Source organism: Heteronotia binoei, chromosome 21 (genome assembly GCF_032191835.1).
Source record: "Heteronotia binoei isolate CCM8104 ecotype False Entrance Well chromosome 21, APGP_CSIRO_Hbin_v1, whole genome shotgun sequence".
NCBI classification, from domain to species: Eukaryota; Metazoa; Chordata; class Lepidosauria; order Squamata; family Gekkonidae; genus Heteronotia; species Heteronotia binoei.
Genome location: NC_083243.1, coordinates 27,475,800 through 27,502,083, shown reverse-complemented (window position 1 = coordinate 27,502,083; position 26,284 = coordinate 27,475,800). Strand labels below are relative to the sequence as shown.

The following is a 26,284-nucleotide window of genomic DNA, read 5'->3' as shown; positions in this document are numbered from 1 at the left end:
CATCAGCTCTGCCCCCCCCCTACACTTAATGATCCCCTTAATCTGAAAAAGTATGATATAACTATTGATAATTCTTTCAGCCCAACTTTCTTGGGTATCCCATATCAAGAGAGAATGGCTGCACTGCTGGGGTAGAGTAAGACCAATCTGGGATGCCTGCTTTCCTCTAGAGCCTGCCCTTGGTGTCCCATCCTTATTAGTCTATCTTGTCCTGAACTTAATTGCTTTGCAGAGTCTCCTGCAAACTCCCAAGTGTCATGCGATGCTGCCTGGTCCAAAGTTCACTGGGAGATTAAGGAAGTCAAAGTGCAATTCACAGCTTGCGAAATGAAGACACCGCTTCTCTTCATTTTCCTACATCTCCTCGGTAAGTAAAATAGTGTTGAGGAGTACCTGGAGCTAGCAAAGGATGGCAATTATTCCCCCCCCCCCCTCATTGCAATAATATTCAGTAGCGCCATGGACTCAGACGTTCACAACTTATTTAAAATGCAGGAAGGAAAATTCATTTCCAGATGGACAAAGAGAAAGACAATGGAGCGACGGTCTGCATATACAGCGTGCTGTACCTTTGCTGCTTGGATCTTCTTTTCGGTTTCTTCTCTTGTCCTTCCTTTCCTGTCCCCCACGTCCCCCACCCCCACAGCAATGTAAAGCCTGGAGCTATGTGCTCAGAGCCAACTTCTGTTGAATATGCATGGCTGTTTAACATTCAAAGGCCATGACTCCATAGTGGGAGGACTGATTAAAGCAGAATAGGGGGGATATTTATAGAAATGCATCAGCTACATTAAGGCAGCCATGCCATGGCTGCCCTCTTGAAATCTGCAAATATAATAATATTGATGGTGATGAAAAATGTTGATGTAATAAAATGTAACATTTAAGGTTCGTAACAGGTTGAAATTAAGCTGCAGGCAAACAATGAGCCTCGGATAAGTTAAAACCACTCCAACGGAGGACTTGGCATTATGATATTGCAATATGCAATTTTGTTTTTTTTCTATAAAATAAAATGGTAAATTTGCCACAAGAAGGAATATAATACAGTCAAATGAAATACATATTTTTGCTGCCAGAATATGTTATTATGAATACCTATTAATACATAACACATTTATTTACTCACATGCACATGCACAAACAGCATTCTGTTATTTCCATTCGCTTTATGACAGACTTATTAGTCAGGTCAATATGCTGTGGGCATAGAGCAAGGGTCACTGGGGGAATGGAGGGGTTGGGGGGGATGTAAATTTCCTACATTGTGCAGAGAGTTGGACTAGATGACCCTTGAGGTCCCTTCTAGCTCTATGTATCGATGATTATTCCCTTTCTACTGTTGGAGGCCTGAGAGAATAATTGCTTGTCTAACACCCCTTCATGAGTTTGTGTCTAACCTGTGATTTGAATCCAGAACTTCCTGGTCCCTCAAACTTCCAGCTTTTGTGCTGCATTGCTTGAGCTTTTCATTGTCTTAACATTTTGGGGGATTTGTAATGGACTTCTAAGGGAATAATGAGAGCAAGCCTAAGTAGGTCTACTCAGAAGTAAGTTCTGTTTTATTAAGTGGGTCTTATTCCCAAGAAAGTACCCTTAGGATTGCGTTAAAGAAACACATCAAAACACTTTCCAGACTGCAGTTCAGTCTGAATATCATTGATAGTAGAGGTGAGACTCACAGCTTACTCTTCTGTTATATTGTAAGGTGTGTATAACAGCCCTACTGCTATTAAATAGGGTGGATCTTACTCTAGGTATTACCTAATGAGGAATTCCAAGAAACTGGCCGGTCCACTTCGTATGTTTTCCTGCTTTACAGGTTGGTAAGACTACCAACTTTAGGTGGGGTCTGGAGATCTCCAAGATTTACAACTGATCCCCAGACTACAGAGATCAGTTCCCCTGGAGAAAATGGTGGACTCTATGGCATCACATCCCTGTTTAACTCCAAAATCCACCCCTCCCCCCAAATCTCCAGGAATTGCACAACCTGGAGTTGGCAACCCTACAGGTTGCACTGTTTGCACTGAGGCGGCCAACCTGTTTTACTTGAAATGGCAGGTTGTGATAATGTGACTGAATATTCTTTTAAAAACAACAACAACAACATCCCTAGCTCCCTAACATGGAAAACTAGATGTTGAGCAAAAGGGTTCTCCACAGGCCTTCTCCCTGTCTGTTAAAGAGTGAGTTTAGCCAGTCATCAGGTAAACAAACCGTTTATTGAATACAGCAGAACAGAGAACTAGGGTCAACAGGCCGGCAATATATACACTGGGGTTTGCAAAACCCGCCCCCTAGAATTGGCGGCAATTTGCCTGATTGGTCTCTCCAGGATCCTTCATTTGCATTTTCTTGAAGAAGTGCCTTGCATCCCAATTGACCGGTTCAAATGAATGGCCAATCGGAATGCAGGCGTCAGGATACTGGAGGGCAATGAAGCGTGCTTCGGTTAACCATAAGAACTGCATACAAAATGGGAGTCACGATGTATAACAATATATAGAATGCGAAGGCAGTAATATCTCCACAATGCATAACACTGCCATATACAAGCCATCTTTTGAAATAGAGGAACATTCCATTCAGCAAAGCCCCATGATGGTAAAAAGTGGTACAGAGGCCAGACATGGGTTTTCCACATGAGTGAATTGTGGGCTCAAAGGGAGAAACCCGCCTCCAAAGAAAGAGCCAGGCTTCTAACAGTCTTGCTTATCAAATAACAGTCCATTGTTCTTTCCTTGTTGTTTACCTTGATTGTGTTGTTTGTCAGCATTCAGCACTGATCTCTGTTCTCCAGGGATTCCTTGCACACAACTAATTGTGTATCATGAAACGGAAGACGTCCCCTCTCAACCACTATCTTCTTTAATAAGCTAATGGCAAAAAACGTCTTAATTAATGAAAAACACACACAAGTCTTCCATGCTGAAAAAGTATAAAAATTGTTGGGGGTGGTAAAAATGAAATTATTCTCTAAGAATTGTTTGCATTTTACAGAACTTAACACCATGCAATCCCATTTTCTTTATATTGGATACGCACACAACATGCCTGAAGCCCTAGAGGTAGGAATGAAGCCAATTAAATATCTACTATGGCTGGCCCAGGGCTTGATGGAGCCCCCAGAGAATGGATTCATTACAATCCATGCTATCTTATTCAAAACCACCCTCTAACTTTGATGATACTTGTAATTCAATCCTAAATAGAGTTATACCCTCTAAGCCCATGGACTTTGGCCACAGAAAGGTGTGACTCTACTTCAGATGGCACTGTTGATCACTGGCAGTTAGAACTATTTCTGTAGAAAAAGCTCAGCAGGAACTCATTTGCATATTAGGCCGCACCCCCTGGTGATCCATGGGTACCTAGGGGTTGGGTGCTGGTTTTTTTGAGATAGAGGCACTCACTAAATTTCAGCATAGCATCTGGTACCTCTCCTCAAAACACCCTCCAAGTTTAAAAAATATTGGACCAGGGGGTCCAGTTCTATGAGCCCCAAAAGAAGGTGCCCCTGTCCTTCATTATTTCCAATGATGATAAAGAAGAAGATATTGGATTTATATCCTGCCCTATACTCTGAATCTCAGAGCCTCAGAACGGTCACAATCTCCTCTACCTTCCCCCTCTCCCACAACAGACACCCTGTGTGGTAGGTGGGGCTAAGGGAGCTCTTACAGCAGCTGCCCTTTCAAGGACAACTCCTACGAGAGCTATGGCTGACCCAAGGCCATTCCAGCAGGTGCAAGTGGAGGAGTGGGGAATCAAACCCAGTTCTCCCAGATAAGAGTCCGCGCACTTAACCACTACACCAAACTGAAGGGAAGGCATTTAAAAGGTTTGTGTTCCCTTTAAATGTGATGGCCAGAACTCCCTTTGGAGTTCAATCATGCTTGTCACACCATTGCTTCTGGCTCCACCTCAAAGTCTCCTGGCTCCACCCCCAAAGTCCCCAGTTATTTCTTGAATTGGACCTGGCAACCCTAATACAGATTATGAGTTTTGTGTGTGTGTGCTAGTCCAGTTTGTAAGGCTGCCTGAATGTGTGGGAGATGCCCAGGATCACAATTTCCCATCTAAGTACTAACCATGCCCAGCTCCACTTAGCTTCTGAGATCAGACAAGATCTGCATTCAGGGTGGTATGGCCATAGACCAAGATAACAATTTTTATTGGGGTCAGTAACTGTAATTCAACACACAGAGATAGTTTTGGAAGTAGTCATGTTATCTGCAGTAGCACCTTAGAGACCACCGGGGATGGAATTCTAGCAGGAGCTCCTTTGCATATTAGGCCACACCCCACTGATGTAGCCAGTCCTCCAAGAGTTTACAAGGCTCTTTTTGGTATGCTCTTGGAGGATTGGCTACACCAGTGGGGTGTGGCCTAATATGCAAAGGAGCTCCTGCTAGAATTCCACCCCTGGAGACCAACAAGATTTGGGAGGTATAAGCGTTAGAGACTCAAAGCTCTGATGAAGCAGCACTCGGATCCTGCTCAATAAATGGACTGAGAATCACTGAGAATCTGGCAGTCTTTTAATAAAAGTTAAAAATGTAAAGGTAGTCCCCTGTGCAAACACCGAGTCATTACTGACCCATGGGATGACATCACATTACAACATTTGCTTGGCAGACTTTTTACGGGGTGGTTTGCCCTTGCCTTCCCTAGTCGTCTACACTTTCCCCCCAGCAAACTGGGCACTTATTTTACCTAGAATGATGGAAGGCTGAGTCAAACTTGAGCCGGCTACCTGAACCCAGCTTCCACTGGGATCGAACTCAGGTCGTGAGCAGAGCTTGGACGGCAGTACTGCAGCTTACCACTCTGCTCCACGGGGCTTGGTATTTGATAAGAGTTACATCACCCTAAATTATGGACATTATATTCTTTCTTCCTTTGTCTTTTTGGTAGGTCCTTCAAGAGCTGTGTATAAACAGTGGATCCCAAACACCAATTTTGAAAATGCTTCCAACTGGAATCAAGGCCGAGTCCCATGTACCAACGACATGGTCATTTTTGGGAGCAGTGAGGTATTTAATTTGGGGGGGGGGGGGACCACAATATTTTGAGCAGTCTTTGTGGCAGCGAGTGTAATGATGTGCTCTTTGTTTTTCGGTTTTCGGTCCGGGTCTCTACCTGGTGGAATGAGCTCCCACTGGCGACCCAGATCCTGCGAGACCTATCCAAGTTCCGCAGGGCCTGTAAGACGGAGCTCTTCCACCAGGCTTTTACTTGATCCAGCGGTTGTGCTATGAAGCCATCACTCCCCCGGCATCCAGCACCTTACCATCAAGGTGCGCAAGCTGTGTTGAAAGCTTCCAGCCTACATGATGCGGTGTGGGTTGTTGTACTGACTACTGCTCTCGAATCTGATCGATATTTTTGTGGTGATGATGTTTTGAAGTGATTCGTTTTAATGTTGTTTTAATGTTGCAAGCTGCCCTGAGCCCACTTGCGGGATAGGGCGGGGCATAAATAAAACCACGATTGCGCAGTCCTGGAAAAACTCATTGAATTTGACACTTGACAACTGGCTACTTAAAGTCTGGGAACACATTGTAATGGATAAAATTCAGGCAGCCATAGACCACAAAGACCCATACCAAGCCTACGCTAAATATCTGGCAACTTGGCTTCCCATTCTAGAAAAGCTTGACACCGATCCATTTTATGCTAACTCTTATTCTAAAAATAAAATGTATAAGGATTTCCTTTTGCTATAAAATTCTCTTAACAAGTTAATTTCAAGTTATTTAAAGTGTATTATATCTTCCTTTTTCCTTTCCCTGATCTTATTTTATTTTCAAATACTGTGTTATTATAATTATAATTACTATTACCTTCAGTTTGTATTTTGTTTTTAAAGGTTATTTTTGCTCTGTATTCTGTCTATTAAGCTTACGACGTTATTTCTGTTAATCTTGACGGTAAACTTCTTGCGCTATGGATTGTAAGCTACTTTTATGCCTTAATAAAATGTTTAAAGTTAAAAAAAAATAAATTAAATTTGTTTCTTTCAGGTGGTTTCAGTCTTCGTTCAGTCACCCCACTCCTTGGCAGACATGGTAAGCACGTACACTATTGCAACACTAGAAGACATACAGTAAAGAGTCACAATAAATTTCTGCTGACTGCCATAGTTCTAAAGATCCGTCTTCTCTTTTGCGCATGGTGCCAGGGTGTTACTTCTGAAGGTTTTTGCAAAAATCAAAGCAAAACAAAATGAGATTCCCCAACCTTGGAGATCAATAGTCTTGAAATCTGATCTTCAAAGGAGGGCCACCATGGAAAGAGTACGTGTAAGCACATGCCCCCTAAAACATGACAGGCCAGACCAAACTGCACTTCTAAGCCAGTTTGGTGTTGTGGTTAAGTGCGCGGGCTCTTATCTGACAGAACCAGGTTTGATTCCCCACTCCTCCACTTGCAGCTGCTGGGATGGTCTTGGGTCAGCCATAGCTCTCGCAGAGCTGTCCTTGAAAGGGCAGCTTCTGGGAGAGTTCTCTCAGCCCCACCTACTTAACAGGGTGTTTGCTGTTGGGGGAGGAAGATAAAGGAGATTGTAAGCCACTCTGAGATTCAGAGTGAAGGGCAGGATATAAATCCAATATCTTCTTCTTCTAAGGTGGGAGACACATTTTTACAGGGCTTGAGTGGAACGGTGGCAATTAGTAAGCATTCCACGAGTGATGGTTAAATTCTAAGATGTGGTTGGCCAAACTTGCTTAATGTAAGAGCCACATAGAATACACATCAGAGGTTTGAGAGCCTCAAGACATGAACGTCAGAGGTTTGAGAATAGGCAGACGGAAGGAAGGAAGGAAGGAAGGAAGGAAGGAAGGAAGGAAGGAAGGAAGGAAGGAAGGAAGGAAGGAAGGAAGGAAGGAAGGAAGGAAGGAAGGAAAATAGATGGGAAAGGGAAAAAGAGGTGGAAAGAAAGCAACTTTAACTTTAAATGCATTCTCCAAGCCAGCAGCTGGCTTGGCTTTGAGAAGTGATTCTCCAAGTTGGCTGATGGGGGCATCAAGAGCCACACAATATGTGTGAAAGAGCCACATGTGGTTCCCGAGCCACAGTTTGGCCACCCCTTTTCTAAGGCAATGTATTGAAAACTTCTTTCTCTCAGGGGTTGCCTCCAACATTTGTTGATCTGTTAAGGAACGCTGGTGAATCTGAGGCCTCAGGGACATGTCCAGGGACCCTCTTTCAGTTCATGGCTGGGACCTGAACCAAGAATTTCCTGGCTCATACGCTGATGGCCAAATTACATGTTATGATTTCTAACTAGTTGGAACCAGGGATCCCAGACATTCAGTATTCAGTGTGTGGGTGACTCCCAAAATGGAGCAAATAACTCCACACTAGGGGCCATTCCAGCTTGGGAAAATAGCATGAGGGGAATTAGAAGGAGGGAAGGGGAGGGTGAGGATAAGCCTTAGGAGGCCTCAAGACATCCTCAGAGCACAATGACTTTAAACAGGTACAATTTGGAGAACCAAACGAACAGCCATTCCTCACAACTGCTGGGGGGTTGAGGGGAAGGTGAGTCCAGGCCTAGATCTGACTAATTAGAAATCATAATTTGTAGTATCTGATTCAGGGAGCTTTGATTCTCAAAACAGTTATACCAAAAAAATCTTGTGGGTCTCTAAGCTGCAACTGGACTTGAATCTATAGCAATTCAACTGCAGAACAACACAACTACTTTCTGAAATAATGTGCACTTTGGCCCTTTGTCACTATCACAATGTTTATCTTGTAGACTATAGGTAGGGTTGCCACTTGCTAGACCCCCCCCCCCACCAGTGGGTCCGGCACATTGGGCCAGTGGGGGAACCACCCCCAACATCGCCGGCACAATGACGTCACCCGGAAGTGACGTCATCATGGTGCCAGCGCACGGCGGCTGCTCTTGTACCATAGAGTTTTCCCAAAAATGCCTAGAGCAGCTGGCGCATGGCATTGCGGGCACTATGACATCACTTCCGGGTGACATCATTGCGTCTGTGATGTCAGGGGAGGTTCCCCTCACCGGTCCAATGTGGGCTGGTGGGTTGGGAACCTCTAGGGTGGGGGAAACCTCACTTGGCAGCCCTAGACCTCAGCATGGTACCATCCCACAGAATCCACCCTCCAAAGCAGTCGTTTTCTCCAGGAGACCTGATCTCTGTAGTCTGTATCTGTAAAAGCAGGAGATCTCCGGGCTCCACCTGGAAGCTGGCAACACTTGTGGGAAAAGAATGACCCTCAGATACAAAGATATGTAAACCAAACTTTTAAATGTCCCCTGCGTCACCTGAATAAAGACACTTTTTTGTTGTTCAGTCGCACAGTCGAGTCTGACTCTTTACGACCAGATGGACAAAGTAACGCCAGGCCCTCCTGTCTTCCACCATCCTCCAAAGTCCGCTCAGATTCGTGTTTGTTACATTAGTAACGCTGTCCAGTCATCTCATCTTTTGCCACCCCTTCTTCTTTTGCCTTCTGTCTTTTCCAGCATCAGGGTCTTCTCCAGGGAGTGCTCCCTTCTCATTGGGCGGCCAAAGTCTTTGAGCTTCAGCTTCAGCATCTGACCTTCCAGGGAACAGTCAGGGTTGATTTCCCTTAGGACTGACTGACTTGATCTTCTTGCAGTAGCAGGGCTTTTTTTTTTTTGGTAGAAAAAAACCTGGCACAGATGCATTTTATTTATTGTTTTATTGTTCTTACTTGTTTAAATTTAATGCATTGTTTTAATTCTGAATTGTAGGTTTTATTGTTATTGCTGCATGTTGTGATCCGCTCTGAGCCCATTTATGGGAAAGGGCGGAATATAAGCCTACTAAGTAAATAAAGCCTAGCGGGGACTCATTTGCATACTAGGCCACACCCCTGACATCACCATTGCGTCACACAGGACTTTTTTGTAGTAAAAGCTCAGCAGGAACTCGTTTGCATCTTAGGAATGGCGTTCCTGTGCGTTCCTGCTCAAAAAAGAAAAAGCCCTGGCGGCGAGTACAGCAGTATCTCTCTGGTTGCCCTTTTCTTGCTTCTATTTCCAGCCTGTAGCCTCTGCTGAGAAACTCCATGAGTCCAGTTTGCTGTGCACTAACTGGCTGAGCACAGCTCTCTCCTGTATTCTGTAGGGAGCAATTTTATACTCTCAAACAGCCAGGCTACGTGACTATGTGGGTCCTTCGCCCCCGCCTGCCTCAGCTCTGTTTTCTAGTCAATGCAGTTCTGTTACACCCAACTGCCTGATTGGAGAGTGTCTCTTGTAAGGATGGGGTTATGCTCCAAGATGACCCTTTCCATTCAATAGCATCAATTTTAGATCTCATGACAGGGTTTTCTTAGGGCATTTAATAGTATGGCTGGCATACTCCGATGGAACAAAAGCTATTTTTTTTAAGCAAATGGTGTTGCTGCAAACAAGGCTCTTGTCAAAATATCTGTCTTTTGATGTGTGTGTGTTTTCTTTCCTCTCTGCAAACCACATTCATTCTGGGAAATGGCAGCTGAGGTTGCCACGGTGATTTGATTTCTCAGCCGCTGAGTTACCAGCCATTAAACAGCTGCATTCGAAACTGTTTATGTTCTGTATCTGCATCGCACCGAGAGCCAAGGCTGGATTGGAGACAGAATTGGACATGCTGAAAAATAGAATGTCTCTTTTTCTTGATCTGCGAAGCAAGTGTCCACAAGGATCCCCAGTATGGCATGACTGCCTTGGGGTTGTCAACATATGTAGAAGTCATGTGCTACTGTAATTAATAAATAGATTTGGTGGGGAGGAGCCGGCAGCAACTGATGAGAGCATGCGTAGACCCGTGTTGAAAAAATTGAGCTGAGGCTCCATGTAACGTTGGGAGAAGGAGGCTGACGAAGTGACTGAAACCGTGAGGAGTCCTCTCATAAGCGGTTCCTTCCTTACTCTCTCCACATCGTTAGGAGTTGGGCACTGAGGAAAAAAGCGTTCACCCACAACTGAGTCTACTCAAAGGAAGCTGATTTATAGGGCTACTGAAAGACTGTGTGGGGAAATTCATATGTTGAAAGCTCAGTGTTCCTTAGTTTTGTTTTAAGTTTCATTTAAGCTTGCACTGAAATGTATTTATACACATTTTCGTGTAAATGTCATTGCTTTCGATGGTTTTTCTGTTATTCCCCTGGAGAAAATGGCTGCTTTGGAGGGTGGACTTGATGGCATTGTACCATTCTGAGGTCACTCCCCTCCCCAAACCCCACCCTCTTCCAGATCCACCCCCAAAGTCTCTGGGTATTTTCCAACACAGACCTGGCAACCCTAGGTTTTTTGCTTGTGTCACTTTTATTTTTGGCACAAAGCACCATCGGTACTGCCCGCATTTCCCGTGTTCCTGTGAAATAGCATCTACCTGTCAATGACTTTCTTTTTAATGAACAAGTATGGCTTGCCTAAGGCTAGCCTCGGGATTCATGGATCTTGCAGCTTGACTTGTGGGTAACAAACTCTGACAATTTAAAAAAAAAACCCTGATTGGTGATGATGTAATCATGTGTGACAAGGTCATGTATTTATGAGATCTAAGTGGGAAATGTAGCTGCTTAGTTGTACAGAGCAGACATTTTGGATTTAAGCCCATCACTGAGCTTCCTAGCTGTCGTGCTCCCAGGTATACAGGCCTGGCACAAGAGTTTCCAGCACCCCAGGCTGAATCTCGCTCCTCTGTGCCCCTATGTCTAAACCCACGTGCCGATGATGTCATGATGATGTCACTGTCACGGCTCCCCAACTTTGCAAAGGCTGCCCGAGCCTTGGGAGACCTCTGGAAAGTCCCGAAGGCAGCAGGTGCGCTCCGAGCACGCTCACTGCCATGCCCTCCTGACTTTGCTAAGGCCTCCCGATTCTCCGGAAGCCTCAGCAAAGTCAGGACGGCAGCGGGGTGTGGGGAAAGCGGCCGCCTACTTGGCCAACTCCCATGCCCCGGCCCTGCAGGTATATGATGTGAAGTGTAGCTGTTTGCGTTTACAAGCTGTTGGGAGACATGCAGTAGGCCTTAAGGCCACAACCCACATGAACACATGAAGTTGTTTATTACAAGTTACACCATTGGTCTATCAGAAGAGTGGCCAAACTGTAGCTCGGAAGCCACATGTGGCGCTTTCACACAAATTGTGTGGCTCTTGAAGCCCCCACCACCCCATTGGCCAGCTTGGAAAAGGCATTTGTCTCTTTAAATCATTTCTCCAAGCCAAGCCAGCTAGCAACTTGAAGAATGCATTTAAAGTTGCTTTCTTTCCACCTCTCCCTCTTTTCATTTTCTTTCCTTCCTTCCCTCAAACATCTGCCATTCCTGTCTTACAGCTCTCAAACATGACATATATGCTAAGTGGCTCTTAAGTTAAGCAAATTTGGCCACCCCTGGTCTATCAAGGCCCATCTTGGCTTCTCTGACTGGCAGTGGCTCCCAAGGTCTCAGTTCCTTTATAAATAGAGATGCCAGGGATCGAACCTGCAACCTTTCTGCATGCAAAACAGATGCATTACCTCAGAGCCATTCTGCACTGAGCGCCGATAGAGTTGGCAGCCCCAAATTTCCATGCCCCAATTAACAGTTATGGCAACCTTTGAGGAGAATTCACTGTGTGATGGACAGGATTTGCATGGGGAATTATGCTAAATGAGATGGCAGCGGTGACTGGAAGAAACAGATGCCCATGGTTAGTATAATTTCTAGATTAGCTTTAAGCCCTTTGAGATCTCCCTGCTTGCAATGGGACAGTTAAGACACGCTTCATCCCTTTCCACTGAAATAAATTTGCAGAGAACAGACAGGCATTTTAAATGTTACTGAAATAGGTTTGTACACAAAATCTGTGCCCTGAAAAACAAAGACCTTGGAATGCAGCAGTTGTGTGTTCAAGCCAAGCTTATCTAGCTAGTGTGTTATTTATCCTGCAGTTCCTACAAGGAGCTCAGGGTAACAATACATGGTTTCCCCTGTTGTCACAACAACCTTGTGAATCAAGTCAGTCAAAAAGAGAGTGACTGGACCAGCAAGCTTCCTGGCAGGATGGACATTTGAACCCAGGTCTTCTGGAGTCAAACCCAATACTCTGATCACTACAATGCAGTGGCTGTCTACATGCCACAATGTTTAGCTCCACCCTTAATGCTGATAGCCTCTAAACCTGTTTTACCCCATGTACACATGAAGCTTATACTGAATCAGACCCTTGGTCCGTCAAGGACAGTATTGTCAATCCAAACTGGCAGCAGCTCTCCATGGGATCTTTCACATCACCTCCTGTCTGGTGCCTTTGAACAGGAGCTGACAGGGATTGAACTTGGGACCTTCTGCATGCCAAGCAGAAGCTCTTCCACTGAGCCACGGCCCCTCCCCAGATTCTGGGCTTAGGAATCCTCCAATATGGCTTTGAATGGATGGAATGGATTTCCATTACCCAATTGTTTCTAGTATCTTCCAAGTCTGCAGCATATGTCAGGGGTTTTTTTGAGCAGGAATGCACAGGAACACAGCTCCAGCTGGCTTGGCATCGGGAGTGAGGCCTATGGGGTTGCCAAGTCCAATTCAAGAAATATCTGGGAACTTTGGGGGTGGAGCCAGGAGACATTGGGGTGGAGCCAGGAGCAAAGGTGTGACAAGTCTAATGGAGTTCAAAGGGAGTTCTGGCCATCACATTTAAAGAGACCACATGCCATTTAAATGCCTTTGGAAATAATGAAGTATAGCAGCACCTTCTTACTGTGTGCAATTCTGGTCACCGCACCTCAAAAAGGATATTATAGCATTGGAAAAAGTGCAGAAAAGGGCAACTAGAATGATTAAAGGGTTGGAACACTTTCCCTATGAAGAAAAGTTAAAACGCTTGGGGCTCTTTAGCTTGGAGAAACGTCGACTGCGGGGTGACATGATAGAGGTTTACAAGATTATGCATGGGATGGAGAAAGTAGAGAAAGAAGTACTTTTCTCCCTTTCTCACAATACAAGAACTCGTGGGCATTCGATGAAATTGTTGAGCAGTCAGGTTAAAACGGATAAAAGGAAGTACTTCTTCACCCAAGGGGTGATTAACATGTGGAATTCACTGCCACAGGAGTTGGTAGCAGCTATAAGCATAGCCAGCTTCAAGAGGGGGTTAGATAAAAATATGGAGAAGATATATATATATATATATATATATATAAATAAATTTTGGCCACTGTGTGACACAGAGTGTTGGACTGGATGGGCCATTGGCCTGATCCAACATGGCTTCTCTTATGTTCTTTTAGGGCTCATAGAATTGGACCCCCTGGTTCAATCCTTTTGAAACTTGGCGGGCATTTTGGGGAGAGGCACAAGATGCTATGCTGAAAACGTGGTTCCTCTACCTCAAAAAACAGTTCCCCCAGAGCCCAGATATTCTCAGATCAATTCTTCATTATACCCTGTGGGAATCGGTCTCCATAGGGAACAATGGAGTGTCCAGCAGACATTTCCCTCCCCCTCCCCACTTTCTGATGACCCTGAAGCAGGGGGAGGGCCTCCAAACTGGGGGATCCCCTGCCCCCACCTGGGGATTGGCAACCCTAGTGGCCTAATATGTAAATGAGTTCCTGCTGGGCTTTTTCTGCACAAAAGCCCTGTGTGAAATGATGGTGATGTCAGGGGGTGTGACCTAATACACAAATGCTGGGCTTTTTCTACACAAAAAGCCCTGGATCTAGTGCTTCTCTCTCTTCTTCTCCCTCTCTCCTTGTGCACTGAGCAGCAGCGGAAGGAACTGAGCTATGCAGTTCAGGGAAGGATGATAAAGTGAGTCAGGGGAGAGGGTCAGCTGTCCTTTAGCTAGCACAGCTCAGAGTTGCTTTTGGCCCGTTTCCTAATGCTTTGCTTTTTTGTGAATGTGCGAAAGAGCAGAAGTGTCTCTGTTCAGATCGCCACTATTAATTTATGTGCCATAATTTATTCACACTGCTTAAACTGCTAATTACTTGGATGTTTTAATAAGACAACATGCTGAGTTTAACTGGTCTATAAATGTCCACTTGAGGAATTCTTTGCTTCTGTGTGTATAAAGTGGCAATGTGCTGAATTTTTGGAGGAGGAAGGAGATGTACCAGTAAATATTTTTTGGGAAATATTGAATGTTGGCTGAATTTTAAAGCTAAACAGCACCCTTTTCAAAAGCATCCATTTTGAAATTAATGCATATTATTGGTAAGTACTCCCTGAGTTTAAAAAAAGAGAAGAAGCTGATTTGTATTTATTCCTCCTGATTCTAGTCTTCATTTTTTACCTTTTTGCTTCATTTCTTTCCTCCCACTCTTTGCCCACACCAATCTTCAAGCCTGCCCACTACTGTATTCTCCACTGACCATCTTTCAGTTTCATAGTGGAATAAATTACTACCAAATTGTCAAGAGACTAACTCTTTATATCCCATCCACCATGCTAGGTTGGCTAGGCAACCATGATGGTGCCTAGAAAATCCAAAATGGCTGTCAAAATTTCATAAGGTTGTCTTGAGAGATCTCAGCACTTACACTATTTTATGTTTATTTTCTTCCCTCCCCCCCCCCTTTTTTGCTTTTAAAATGTTCACCCAAGTTTGTAGAACCTCACCCCTTTCTGTTCATAGCCCCATTGTACCAATTTGGGGATTTTTTGATCCAAACCCTGGGACCAAGTCCGGAATCAGCTATATAGATGATGGTTAGACCAGTTGTCACTGCTGTCCTTTCTGGCACTGCAGAGGACATGAATAAATAATGGATTGCACTCCCTTTTGCAAAACAACTTGGCTTGTGTATCTAGTGTGTTGCAATCCTTTGCCTTCTAGTCAGATGTGAAGGGAGATGAATTATCTCCTGGAGGCAGCCAGGGTGGATTGGCTGCATTGCTTTTGCATCTGCCTTGTCTGCTTCAACCCCCATCCCTATCTACAGCCTAACATCCTTCAAATCACCAAGGGAGCAAAGTTTTTGTCTGCTGTTTAAATCTCTCTCTTTAAAATGGCCTATCCTTGTTTGCTTGCTTGTTTTCATCCATAAAGCATCTATGCATATAGGGATGCACCCCATAAGAATGGGCAGTTGAATCTGCACTGCACATTGCTCTTAAGTCATTCCTTAAGGGCAGGATTGCTGTTGAGGTCAAGTTTTCTGTGGTGTGGAGGTGGAGGTGGTGGCAGCTACAAGCATAGACAGCTACAAGAGGGGATTGATTGGATAAACATATGGAGCAGAGGTCCATCAGTGGCTGTGAGCCACAGCGTACTGATGGAATTCTCTGTCTGGGACAGTGATGTCTGTATTCTTGGTGCTTTGGGGGGAGCGCAACAGTGGGAGAGATTCTAGTGTCTTGGCCCCACTGATGGGCCTCCTGATGGCACTTGGTTTTTTGGCCACTGTGTGACACAGTGTGTTGGACTGGATGGGTCATCCAACATGGCTTCTCTTATGTACTTAAGGCCTGGTCTTGTTTTCCCCCTGTGCTATTGAATCACCATGCATCTTAGGGAAATCCTTTGTAGTCTTGGAACAGGATGTCATCAATTTAGTGGAGAAATCCAATACTTTATCCAAATGTAGTTCTTTCTTCAAATTGCCTAGTAACACAGAAGAGACTCTGAAGCAACATCTGACTGCTTTAGTTCTATGTCCAAGGGTAAACAACAAGGCTGCCAAGCTCCTGGGTGGGGTGGGGGTTCTCCCGCTTTGGTGGGGGTCCCTAAACCACTGGTCCACAGTTGCCAGTGGGGGGGATCCCCTCCTGATGTCACCAGCACTATGACATCTCTTGCACATGACATCATCGCGCTGACAGCATTGCGCACAGGCCACTCTAGGAGCTTCTGGGAAAACTCTATGGTTTTCTCAGATGCTCTAGCAATTTGGGAGGAAAACTCTATGGTATTTCCCCCCCTCTGGAGGCTGTGGGAGACTTGGCAACGCTAGTAAACAAGCCTAAAGTGAATCCTGGCAAGACAGAGGCAATGTTGATGGGAAGGAGGAGGTCATCAAGGGCATGGTGCTCCCCATTTTTGATGGGATCCAGCTGACTCTCTGATCTGGTAAAGAGCCTAGGGGTGATACTTGATCCAGTTTCCTTGCCGGAGAAGCAAGCTGATGCAACTGCAAAAAAGAGGGCATCCTGCCATCTCCACAGCTTGGAAATGCATCCTACTTTGACTCTGCTGACCTGGCCATGTGGATTTGTGCTACTGGTACCTGGGGATAGACAACTTTAATGCACTGTACATGAGGCTGCCTTTACAGACAACCTGGAAATTCCAGTTGGTATAGAATGCTGCAGCCTGGTTACTATTGGGTGCTAAATGGAACTTCTAGCTATCAGCTACAAAGCATTTAAAGGCATTGGATCTACATGCCTGTGGGATTTTCTCTTAGGGTTGCCAGGTGATTTGTTGGACAGGAGCCTGGGGAGGGAGCTGGGTTTGGGGAATGGAGGGACCTCAGCATGATATAATGCCATAGAGCCCACTCCCCCGCTATCTTCATAGAGTTGGAAGGGACCTCCAGGGTCATCTAGTCGAACCCCCTGGACAATGCAGGAAACTCACAAATACCTCCCCCTAAATTCACAGGATCTTTTTTGCTGTCAGATGTCCATCTAGCCTCTGTTTGAAAACCTCCAAGGAAGGAGAGACCAGCACTTCCTGATGAAGCCAGTTCCACTGAGGAGCTGCTCTAACGGTCAGGAGGTTCTTCCTAATGTTGAGCCGGAAACTCTTTTGATTTAATTTCAACCCATTGGTTCTGGTCCTACCTTCTGGGGCCACAGAAAACAATTCCACACCATCCTCTAGATGACAGCCCTTCAAGTACATGAAGATGGTGATTGTATCACCTCTCAGCCACCTCCTCTCCAGGCTAAACATCTCCAGCTCCTTCAACCTTTCTTCATAGGACTTGGTCTCCAGACCCCGCACCATCTTTGTCGCCCTCCTCTGGACCTGTTCTAGCTTGTCTATATCCTTCTTAAAATGTGGTGCCCCAAACTGAACACAGTAGTGGTCTGCAGATCAATTGTAATAGAGGGAGATCTCTAGGTACCACCTGGATGTTGCCAACCCTACCATCTCTCCTGCTATGTTCAGCTGTCACAGCTCCACTTATCTGAGCAAAGCCTCCCGAAGGTGCTGCCCTGCAAAGAGGTAGAACTGACACCTGCCCATCCACCTGCATTCTCTATGGCAGCTCCTCCATTATAGAACATTCTGCTTGAGGCTGTTAGGAAGTCCCCCACAGTTCTATTATTTTGCAAAATGTACAAGTTGAAATCATTCAGGAGGGCCTTTTGAAGAGACAGCAGAGCTGGGGAGTAAATGGATCCACTCAGCAGGTGACTTTTGTCGGGCTATTTTCCCCCCTATGCTGATTGTCGTTGCCTGAAACAGAGATGTTTGCATGCATTGTTCTCCCCCCTCCCCCCAATCCCAACGCAAATGCATTATTTTGTCTTTCTTGGAATCTTAGCTGTTAGACTGAAATGTCATTATTGTATCTTCTGATCTGCTTTGTGATGCACCTTGAGTCGCGGCGAGAAAGGCAGACTATAAATGCAAATAGTAATTTCCAGGGGTGGAATTCTAGCAGGAGCTCTTTTGCATATTAGGCCAAACCCCCCTAATGAAGCCAATCCTCCAAGAGCTTACAAAAAAGAGCCTTGTAAGCTCTTGGAGGATTGGCTACATCAGGGGTGTGTGGCCTAATATGCAAAGGAGCTCCTGCTAGAATTCCATCCCTGATAATTTCTTCCTTGGAGGAAGTTTTGGCAGAATAGACTTATAGAATCCAATTTAGGAGAAGAAAGTCATAGGATCTAGTTGTAGGAATCAGTGTGGTGTAGTGGTTAAGAGTGGTGGGATCTAATCTGGAGAGCCGGGTTTGATTCCCCACTCCTCCTCCACGTGAAGCCAACTGGGTGACTTTCGGCCAATCCCAGTTCTCTCAGAATTGAGCTCACCTATCTCATGAGGTGGTCATTGTGGGGAGAGGAAGGAAAGGCGATTGTAAGGGAAGGAGATGCATTAAGGTAGAGAAAAGCAGGATATAAACACCAACCCTCTTCTGCCACCTCCTCCTCCTTCTTCAAAACCTCAGTTTGCTTGGAAGCCAGAACTGCAAACCACAGTTCGATTGTGTTTTGTACTTCTGTTTTCTGGTTGAACTATGCTGAGTTCACATATAACAGAAAACTATGGTTTGCTAAGAAATGGAAGGGGAGCCCTATATGGCCAGGGGCCAGCATACCTTTAGGACTGCCTCTGCCCATATGATCAGTGGCTAGGCTTCCCAACCCTCCCGCCCTGGCGGGGGACCCCAGGATTTCCACCCTCTTCCCACGCTCCCCAAAAAACCGAAAGTGGGGAGAGGGGGGGAAACGGCGCCGGGGAGCATGGCCAGCCGCCCCATCCCGGAGCGGGCAAGGCCGCCGTGCCGCTGCCGCCGCCTCCCCGCCCACCGCAGCTGCTCCTCCGAGATGGGCCCAGGCTGAGCCCATCTCGGAGGAGCAGCCAAGAGGCGGCAGCAGCGCAGGGGAGGGCGAGGCAGGCCAGGAGCATGGCGAGCCGTGAATCCGGGCCCTTATAGGACCCAGACTCGTGGCTCGCCACGCCCCCAGCCCGCCTCCACCCCCCCTCCGATTCCACCCCAGAGGCGGAGCGAGCGAGGCCGCCACGCCGCTGCCGCCTCTTCTCCGCTCGCCGTGGCTGCTCCTCCGAGATGGGCTCAGGCTGAGCCCATCTCAGAGGAGCAGCCATGGCGAGTGGAGAAGAGGTGGCAGCGGCGCAGCGGCGTCGCCCGCTCCGAGACGGGGCGGCTCGCCACGCTCCCCGGCGCCGTTTCCCCCCTCCCCCTAGCTCCACCCCAGTGTCTCCTGACTCCACCCCCAAAGTCTCCTGGCTCCACCCCCAAAGCCCCAGATATTTCTGGGGTTGGACTTGGCAACCCTATCAGTGGCCCAGGACCTTTTGATGGTCCCTGGCCCTAGACATATCTGACTCGCCACAACTAGGGCCAGGGCCTTTTTGGCCCTGGCCCCTGTCTGGTGGAATGAGCTCCCCTTAGAGATCCAGGCCCTGCAGGACCTACCCCAGTTCCACAGGGCCTGTAAAAAGGAGCTCATCCACTAGGCCTTCAGCTGAAACCGTGGGCGTCACTTATTGGCCTATAGTACTGTGGAATCTGATGGGCCTGGACCGATAGGCCATGCCTGTTGAGGCTGAATTTGTTATAACTAGCTTCATGTTTAGACTGTAATTTTAGTTTTTTTTATATAATTTTAATCTGATTTTGACTGTTTGACTTTTTGATGTAACCCTCCCTGAGCCTGCCGGCAGGAAGGGTGGGCTATAAGTCCAACTAACCAACTAAACAACCAATAAATAAGAGGGAAGGGATGAAGAAGTCCTCCATACCTCTTAGTCCTCCACTTACTTACTTACCACTTACTCACCACACCATGTTTTTAGGATTACCAGCTCTGAGTTGTGAAATTCCTTAGAGATTTGTATCGAGGAGCCTGGAGAAAGTGGGGTTGGGCGAGAGGAGGTATAATGCCATTAGAATCCACCTTTCAGGACAGCCATTTTCTCTAGGTGACGTGATCTCTGTCATCTGGAAATCAGTTGAAATTCCGGAGGATCTCCAGGCCCCACCAGGAGGTTGGCGACCCTATTTGGGAAACCAAGGCCCCTTTCACCCTAACTCTATAGCGCCTCCTTTGTGACTACTTATTACAATCTGAGGGCTTTTAGTAATCTTTTAGAATTCCAGGGCTGTGGAGTCTGGTCATCCAACTGAGTTACTGAATACAATTTTCATTTTGAGCTTAATAATTGATGGTATCCTCTCAGGTTAGAACTGGCAACCATCTAGGGGGAAAAATAAATGGCTTGTCAAGGGTTTTCTTCCCCCTGACCAGTTGCCAGGAATGAAGAGAACAAGGTCATTTTTCTCCTTCTTGGTGCAGGAATATATGTATAATATAGTGGGTTCAACTCAAGGAAGAGACGAGGTGGTAGCGATCATAACTCTTTATTGCAGTGCAGCATAGTATAGGGCTGCATTGTAAGAATGAATAACTGAGCCAACGGGACCAACTATATACACTACAGGGTTCCCATGCAAGCATGCCATTGGATCATTCAAACCAGCAGGGGGGCTGTGATTGGAGCAGGACAGTGCCGGATTAAACCCTATGGAGGCCCCTAGGCAGTCAAAATCTCGGGGACCCCCTCACAAATGATCTCAGTGTCAGAGCCCTGGTGCAGCCTGCAGACACCTTCTCAAAAGGCCCTTTGACAAAGCTGTGGGGAAGAGGCAGAGAGAGGCAAACTTGGTGATGACACCAGCAGCAGCCACATCAGGCAAGTTGGACAAAGAGCGGGTCAGTTGTTGGCTGCACATGCAGGCTGGGAGGGCTGCAAGCAGGGGGAAAACCGGGTGGGGAAAAAGTCGGCCTAGGGCCCCTAGAGGCTTGGGGGCCTCTAGGCCAGTGCCTACTTGGCCTAATTGTTAATCCAGCAATTAACAGCAGGGATTTGGATCCTACTGCCCACTGTTCCTGAGTTCCCAAACTCAATCCTACAAGCTTCAGTGAGCCAGGCAGGAACACTATTGATTATACATATTACAGTTTACATACACAACAGTATGCTTGTGAATTAGGATTGCCAAGTCCCCTGCAGCCTCCAGTGGGGGACTTTTTTGCGTGCCCGGCATGATGACGTCACTCGGAAGTGACGTCATTGTGCCGATGTGCGGTGTCGCTGGCGCGATGACATCACTTCCGGGTGACGTCATTGCACCGGTGACATCAGGGGAGATTCCCCCCACTGGCCCAATGTGATGAACCAGGATAAGGTTCATTATTATTGTATAGTGGAAGTGGTCTCTGAGTACTATGATGCTTTGATGTGCTGATTATGAATGACTAATGATATATGATCTAGAGCAGGGATGGCCAAACTGTGGCTCGGGAGCCACATGTGGCTCTTTCACACATTGTGTGGCTCTCGAGGCCCTCATTGCCTTGTTGGCTGGCATGGAGAAGGCATTTCTCTCTTTAAATCAATTCTCAAGACAAGCCAGCTGGTGGCTTGTAGAATGCATTTAAAGTTAATGTTGCTTTCTTTCTACCTCTCCCACCCCCATCTATTTTCCTGCCTGCCTTCTTTCCTTCCTTTCTTGTGGCTCTCAGGTGTTCATGTCTTGCAGCTCTCAAATATCTGATGTTCAAGTCTTGTGGCTCTCATATAACTGACATTTATGCTATGTGGCTCTTATGTTATGCAAGTCTGGCCACCTGATCTAGAGTCTAGATATTCAAACAATAAGTCATACACCTGGTATCTGCAGGTTACAACACTGTAGGAACTACATGTAATATTATCCATGTCGGTATTACAGTTCGATCTTCACTTTATTCTTTGTATGCTGTTTATGAGATCAATAAAATACATTCTGAAACTTTTTAGAAGCCTTGAGCCACTTAGATTAGAAGGAGAGACTGCTGCACTGCAACTGATAATGAAGCTCAAGAATAAGGTTCGAGTCCCATGGCACCTTCAAGCTTTCGTGTGCACACCCATTTCTTCAGATACAATAAAATGGAAGAAAACCGTCCAAACTAATAGGGCTAAAAAGCAAGTTAGCATGTCACATGATGGAGACATTTGAGACAAACCTGGAGCAACAAGCCAAGTGTGCAGAGTCAACAGCTGCATGGATCCAATTAAGGGGGAAGAGCATCGTGGTCCCTTTGCTCAATGATCATGTCAAGGTTCAAAATCAAGATCTTTTTCAAAGGCTGGGAATATTCTCCTCTAAAGATTAATAGTCTGGAACAGTGAAACCTTTACAGTTACAAACAGGTTGAAGTCTGCACCTTATCCATTCATGAACCGGCTTTCTGAACAGAGAAAGGCTTCTATTTATCTCCTTTTGGAGGTGGAATTCCTTTCTTTTTTTTTTTTAAACAACTTACCTGTGTTGGTTATTTAGACTTTGTAATAAATAAGAATGTTGTGCTTTGAGGATTTATTTGTAGCAGGAACTCCTTTGCATATTAGGCCACACACCCCTCATGTAGCCAATCCTCCAAGAGCTTACAGTAGGCCCTGTAAGAAGAGCCTTGTAAGCTCCAGGAGGATTGGCTACATCAGGGGTGTGCGGCCTAATATGCAAAGAATTCCTGCTACAAAAAAAGCCCTGTATATAAGTAATTGCTAACGTCATTAGGTGAACCTAGGCAGTATAATAAAAAAGCAAAGACATCACCCTGCCAACAAAAGTCCATATAGTCAAAGCGATGGTATTCCCAGTAGTAATGTATGGCTGTGAGAGTTGGACCATAAGGAAGGCTGAGCACAGAAGAATAAATGCTTTCGAGCTGTGGTGCTGGAGAAGAATCTTGAGAGTCCCTTGGACTGCAAGAAGATCAAATCAGTCCTAAGGGAAATCAACCCTGACTGTTCCCTGGAAGGTCAGATGCTGAAGCTGAAGCTCAAATACTTTGGCCACCAAATGAGAAGGGAGCACCCACTGGAGAAGACCCTGATGCTGGGAAAGACAGAAGCCTAAAGAAGAAGGGGACAGCAAAAGATGAGATGGCTGGACAGCGTTACTGATCTAACTAACATGAATTTGAGCAGACTTTGGAGGATGGTGGAAGACAGGAGGGCCTGCCGTGACTTTGTCCATGGGGTCGCAAAGAGTCGGACTCGACTGTGCGACTGAACAACAACAACAAAGTCATTCAGCATCTGAAATCACTGCACTTTCCAATATACAGGACAAATGGACTCTCATTCTAGCTGCGTCTGAAGAAGTGAGCAGTGACTCAAAAAAGCTCCTACCGTACTACATATCGTGTTAGTCTTTAAGGTGCTACTGGGCGCTTGTTCTTTTCTATTGATACAGACTAACACGGCTACCCTTCTTGAGCTAGCTGCTTTTAGGCAGGGCAAGATAAAAACATGACAGATAGGTAGGAGGATGCAATAATGTGAAGCTGGATGGAGGTGACACCTCCCCCTCCCATTTTCTTTCACTGGCTTTATACGGAAACACTGAAAATCAAAGTTTGCAGTCCATTTCTTTAATGGCATTTAGGGGCCATCAGCAAGGAGAACAGATGCTCCCGTTATTCAGGCTGCAGTCCTGAAAAACAGGAAATTGTCCTGTTCTACCAAAGAGAGAGGAGGGGGGGGGGGAATCACTGCTCTGTCCCTGTGCTATTTTAAAGTCTCCTCAGTGCTGCTGAGTCTCCTTCGAATCCCTTTTAAAAATCTCAGCATGTCCACACAGCCGGTACGCTTCCATTCCCGCCCCACATTATCCATTTTTTTAACGGGGCCCATAAACCAGCTGCAACTGGCAATCTAATAGGAACTGAAGGGGAAGGAACAGGCTGGTGTACTTGGCTTTGCAGCTGACAAGCTCACCCCCCCCCCCTGCATTTTCAGCAAGGAGGCATGGCATGAAATATTTAAGCAGCCCTGGAAATGCTTTCCTCTCCTCCAGAGTGTTCTTGAAGCGCCTAATTCTATGGGGCTAAGAATCCCTGATGGCTCCCCAACGGACCACACTTTCCAGAAACTGAAACATGGAGGCCATGAATAGGAGAGGGCATTAGGAGTGAGTTCCTTCCTTCCTTCCAGTTAATATGGTGGGATCAGGTTTCAGAAAAATGCAAAGAAAGGGAAGAGGTGGAGGCAGAAGGTACTGAATTTGAAAGAAGGCTCATGGTTTAAGAAGTGTATGTGCATCCTGTCTTGGGTAAACAGATTCAGCAGGTTCCTGTACTGCTTCAAAAACCTTTAAAGCCTGTTTGACCTGATCCTACCATATTAATTGGAAGGAAGGAAGGAAGGAAGGAAGGAAGGAAGGAAGGAAGGAAGGAAGGAAGGAAGGAAGGAAGGAAGTGAAAGAAGAGATGTAGGTCAAACAGGAGTCCCTGCTACAAAAAAAGGTCCTGATTGCCATGTGCAGGGCTTTGTTTGAACAGGAACGCCGTTTCGGCTGGCTTGGCATCAGGGGTGTGTATACGTGCACAATGGCAAGTTGAAACTCCATCCTGATTTGGCTCAGTGATGATGTTCGTTTGTTCATTATTATAACGGTCCTTAGAGGGGTTATACAGAAGGAAAATACAAATACACAAGATCCCAAGATTTAAATATATATATATTTTTAAACCAGTTAGTGATGATGATGTGGATCCACCCATCTGTACCTGTAGTTATTTTCCTTTGGTCCCTTAAGGCCAAGAAAAGCACGTCCTGCAGTTTAATTTTGGTTTGCTGTGCTGATTGTTGGCTGTTAGTTTTGTGTTCTGGCAGAGGTCTGGAAAGGCCCTTTGTTCAAATAAAGCCTGCGCTCGTTCCGGCAAGGTGTCCTTGTGGAGTTATTACTGTAAGGTGCTTGGTTTATGGAACTGCCAGATTTAACTGACTTCTGGGGGAATAGCAGAGGGCATTAGGACTTCCTTCCTCCCTCCCTCCCTTGTGTAGCCAATCCTCCTGGAACTTACAGTAGGCCTTGTACTAAGAGCCCCGTAAGCTCTTGGAGGATTGGCTACATCAGGGGTGTGTGGCCTAACATGCAAAGGAGTTCCTGCTACATAAAAAGCCCTGATGACAACTATCAGTATACAGGGCTGCCTGTCTTTTCGCACTGCAGATGTAAAGTTGAGAGAGGTGACTATACCAATCCTTGATGTTAGCGGCTCACGGTTCTTAGCCTTCGCTTTGAATCCGCTCTGGCCGCTCACGTCTCTCCTTTCAATAATGCATAAAGGGCAGCAAGACGTGCGGCTTCAGTTCTTGCTTCTGAAGAACAAGGGACCGTTTCCCGCTTCGAGGTTCCTCTTTGGACCCCTCTGGCTCAAGCGACAGTCCTGGAGGAGGAGAAATAATTTCTTTACAAATGGAGCTGAGCTGCTGATATGCAGCTGGGAATGCAGAAGTTTCTCTTCGGCATCTGCCCCACTGCAATCAGAGATAAAAGGCCAGAGACGAATGCCTTCAGGATCTGGTCTAACCTGCGCTTTATCGTTGCTATCTAAGCTGGCCAAGTGAGGAAAACATATGAAAATGATTGCTCCCAGAGAAAAGCCAAAGGGTGACAATGTCTAACTAGACTTTGTAGTCCCAGCGGTTTATTGCCAGGCTCCTAATTGGTAGGAGAAGAATGTATTAAACACTGCTTCAGGATCCTTGTAGCCGGCAGAGAGACTGATCTTGAAATGTCAGCTGCTCCCCAGAGAGCCTGGTCTTAACCAATCGAAACGTTCCCTGCTAGCCCTGAGGGCCGGATGCTTCTCCACTTCTTCCCTTTCTTCTAAAATAGTAGGATATGGGTTAGAAACACAGGCGAGGAAGATAACGATTCACATGGAGCGGTTCGAAGATGGATTTCAGGGTTGACTCGTCATTAAGGCACCACAGTATACTGCAGAATGACAGCTTGGCCCATCGGTTGAGACTATCCAAATACAGGATGATAATGGGGCCGGGCGATTCAGGGCTGATTTCCCCTGACCCGTTGAGTCAGCGTGAACAGGAGTTGATTGAATGTGGAGTGAGTTCCTTTAGGCCTTATCTGAGGCAACAAAAACATCAGGCGGCTTAACCAGGCCTTGGATTCAGCAGGAGCTCACAGGAGAATAGCTCCTGAACCTTTCTGAGAGTTCCACCTCCTCCTTCTCACCTTGCCCATTGAATAGTAGGTGCAGCTGCATAACAATCCCTGGATGCACTCCACCACCTATTTTCCTACAAAACGATTTTCTGCAAAACGACCCCTGGGCTTAACCATATAGTCAGCTGACCTACCAATTAGGGTTGCCAAGTCTTAACCTGGCTTCCAGCGGAGGTCTTAGAATCATAGAATCATAGAGTTGGAAGGGACCTCCAGGGCCATCTAGTCCAATCTCCTGCACAATGCAGGAAACTCACAAATACCTCCCCCTAAATTCACAGGATCTTCATTGCTGTCAGATGGCCATCTAGCCTCTGTTTAAAAACCTCCAAGGAAGGAGAGCCCACCATCTCCTGATGTGGAAGCAGTCTCAGACTCTGTTCAGAATAGGATTGCCAGCTCAGGGTCAGGAAATACCTGGAGATTTTTTTTTTGGGGGGGGGGGTGGAACCTGGGGAGGATGGGTTTTAGGGAGGGGAAGGACCTCAGTGAGATATAATGCCACAGCAGAGCCCACCTCCAAAGCAGCCATTTTCTCAAGGTGAAATGACCTCTGTTACCTGGAGATCAGCTGTAACA

The 26,284-nt window shown here is 46.2% G+C and overlaps 1 protein-coding gene across 1 annotated transcript in view; it reads left to right on the top strand.

Annotated features, from left to right (window-relative positions):
• The first annotated feature begins 304 nt into the window (after positions 1-304).
• AMN (amnion associated transmembrane protein) overlaps positions 305-26,284 on the top strand; it is a 131,384-nt gene continuing 105,404 nt past the window's right edge. The window contains exons 1-3 of the mRNA XM_060261968.1: positions 305-367; positions 4,921-5,039; positions 6,030-6,074. Of these exons, the coding sequence (XP_060117951.1) occupies positions 328-367; positions 4,921-5,039; positions 6,030-6,074 (204 nt within the window). The 5' untranslated portion in view covers positions 305-327. The remainder of the gene's footprint in view (positions 368-4,920; positions 5,040-6,029; positions 6,075-26,284) is intronic.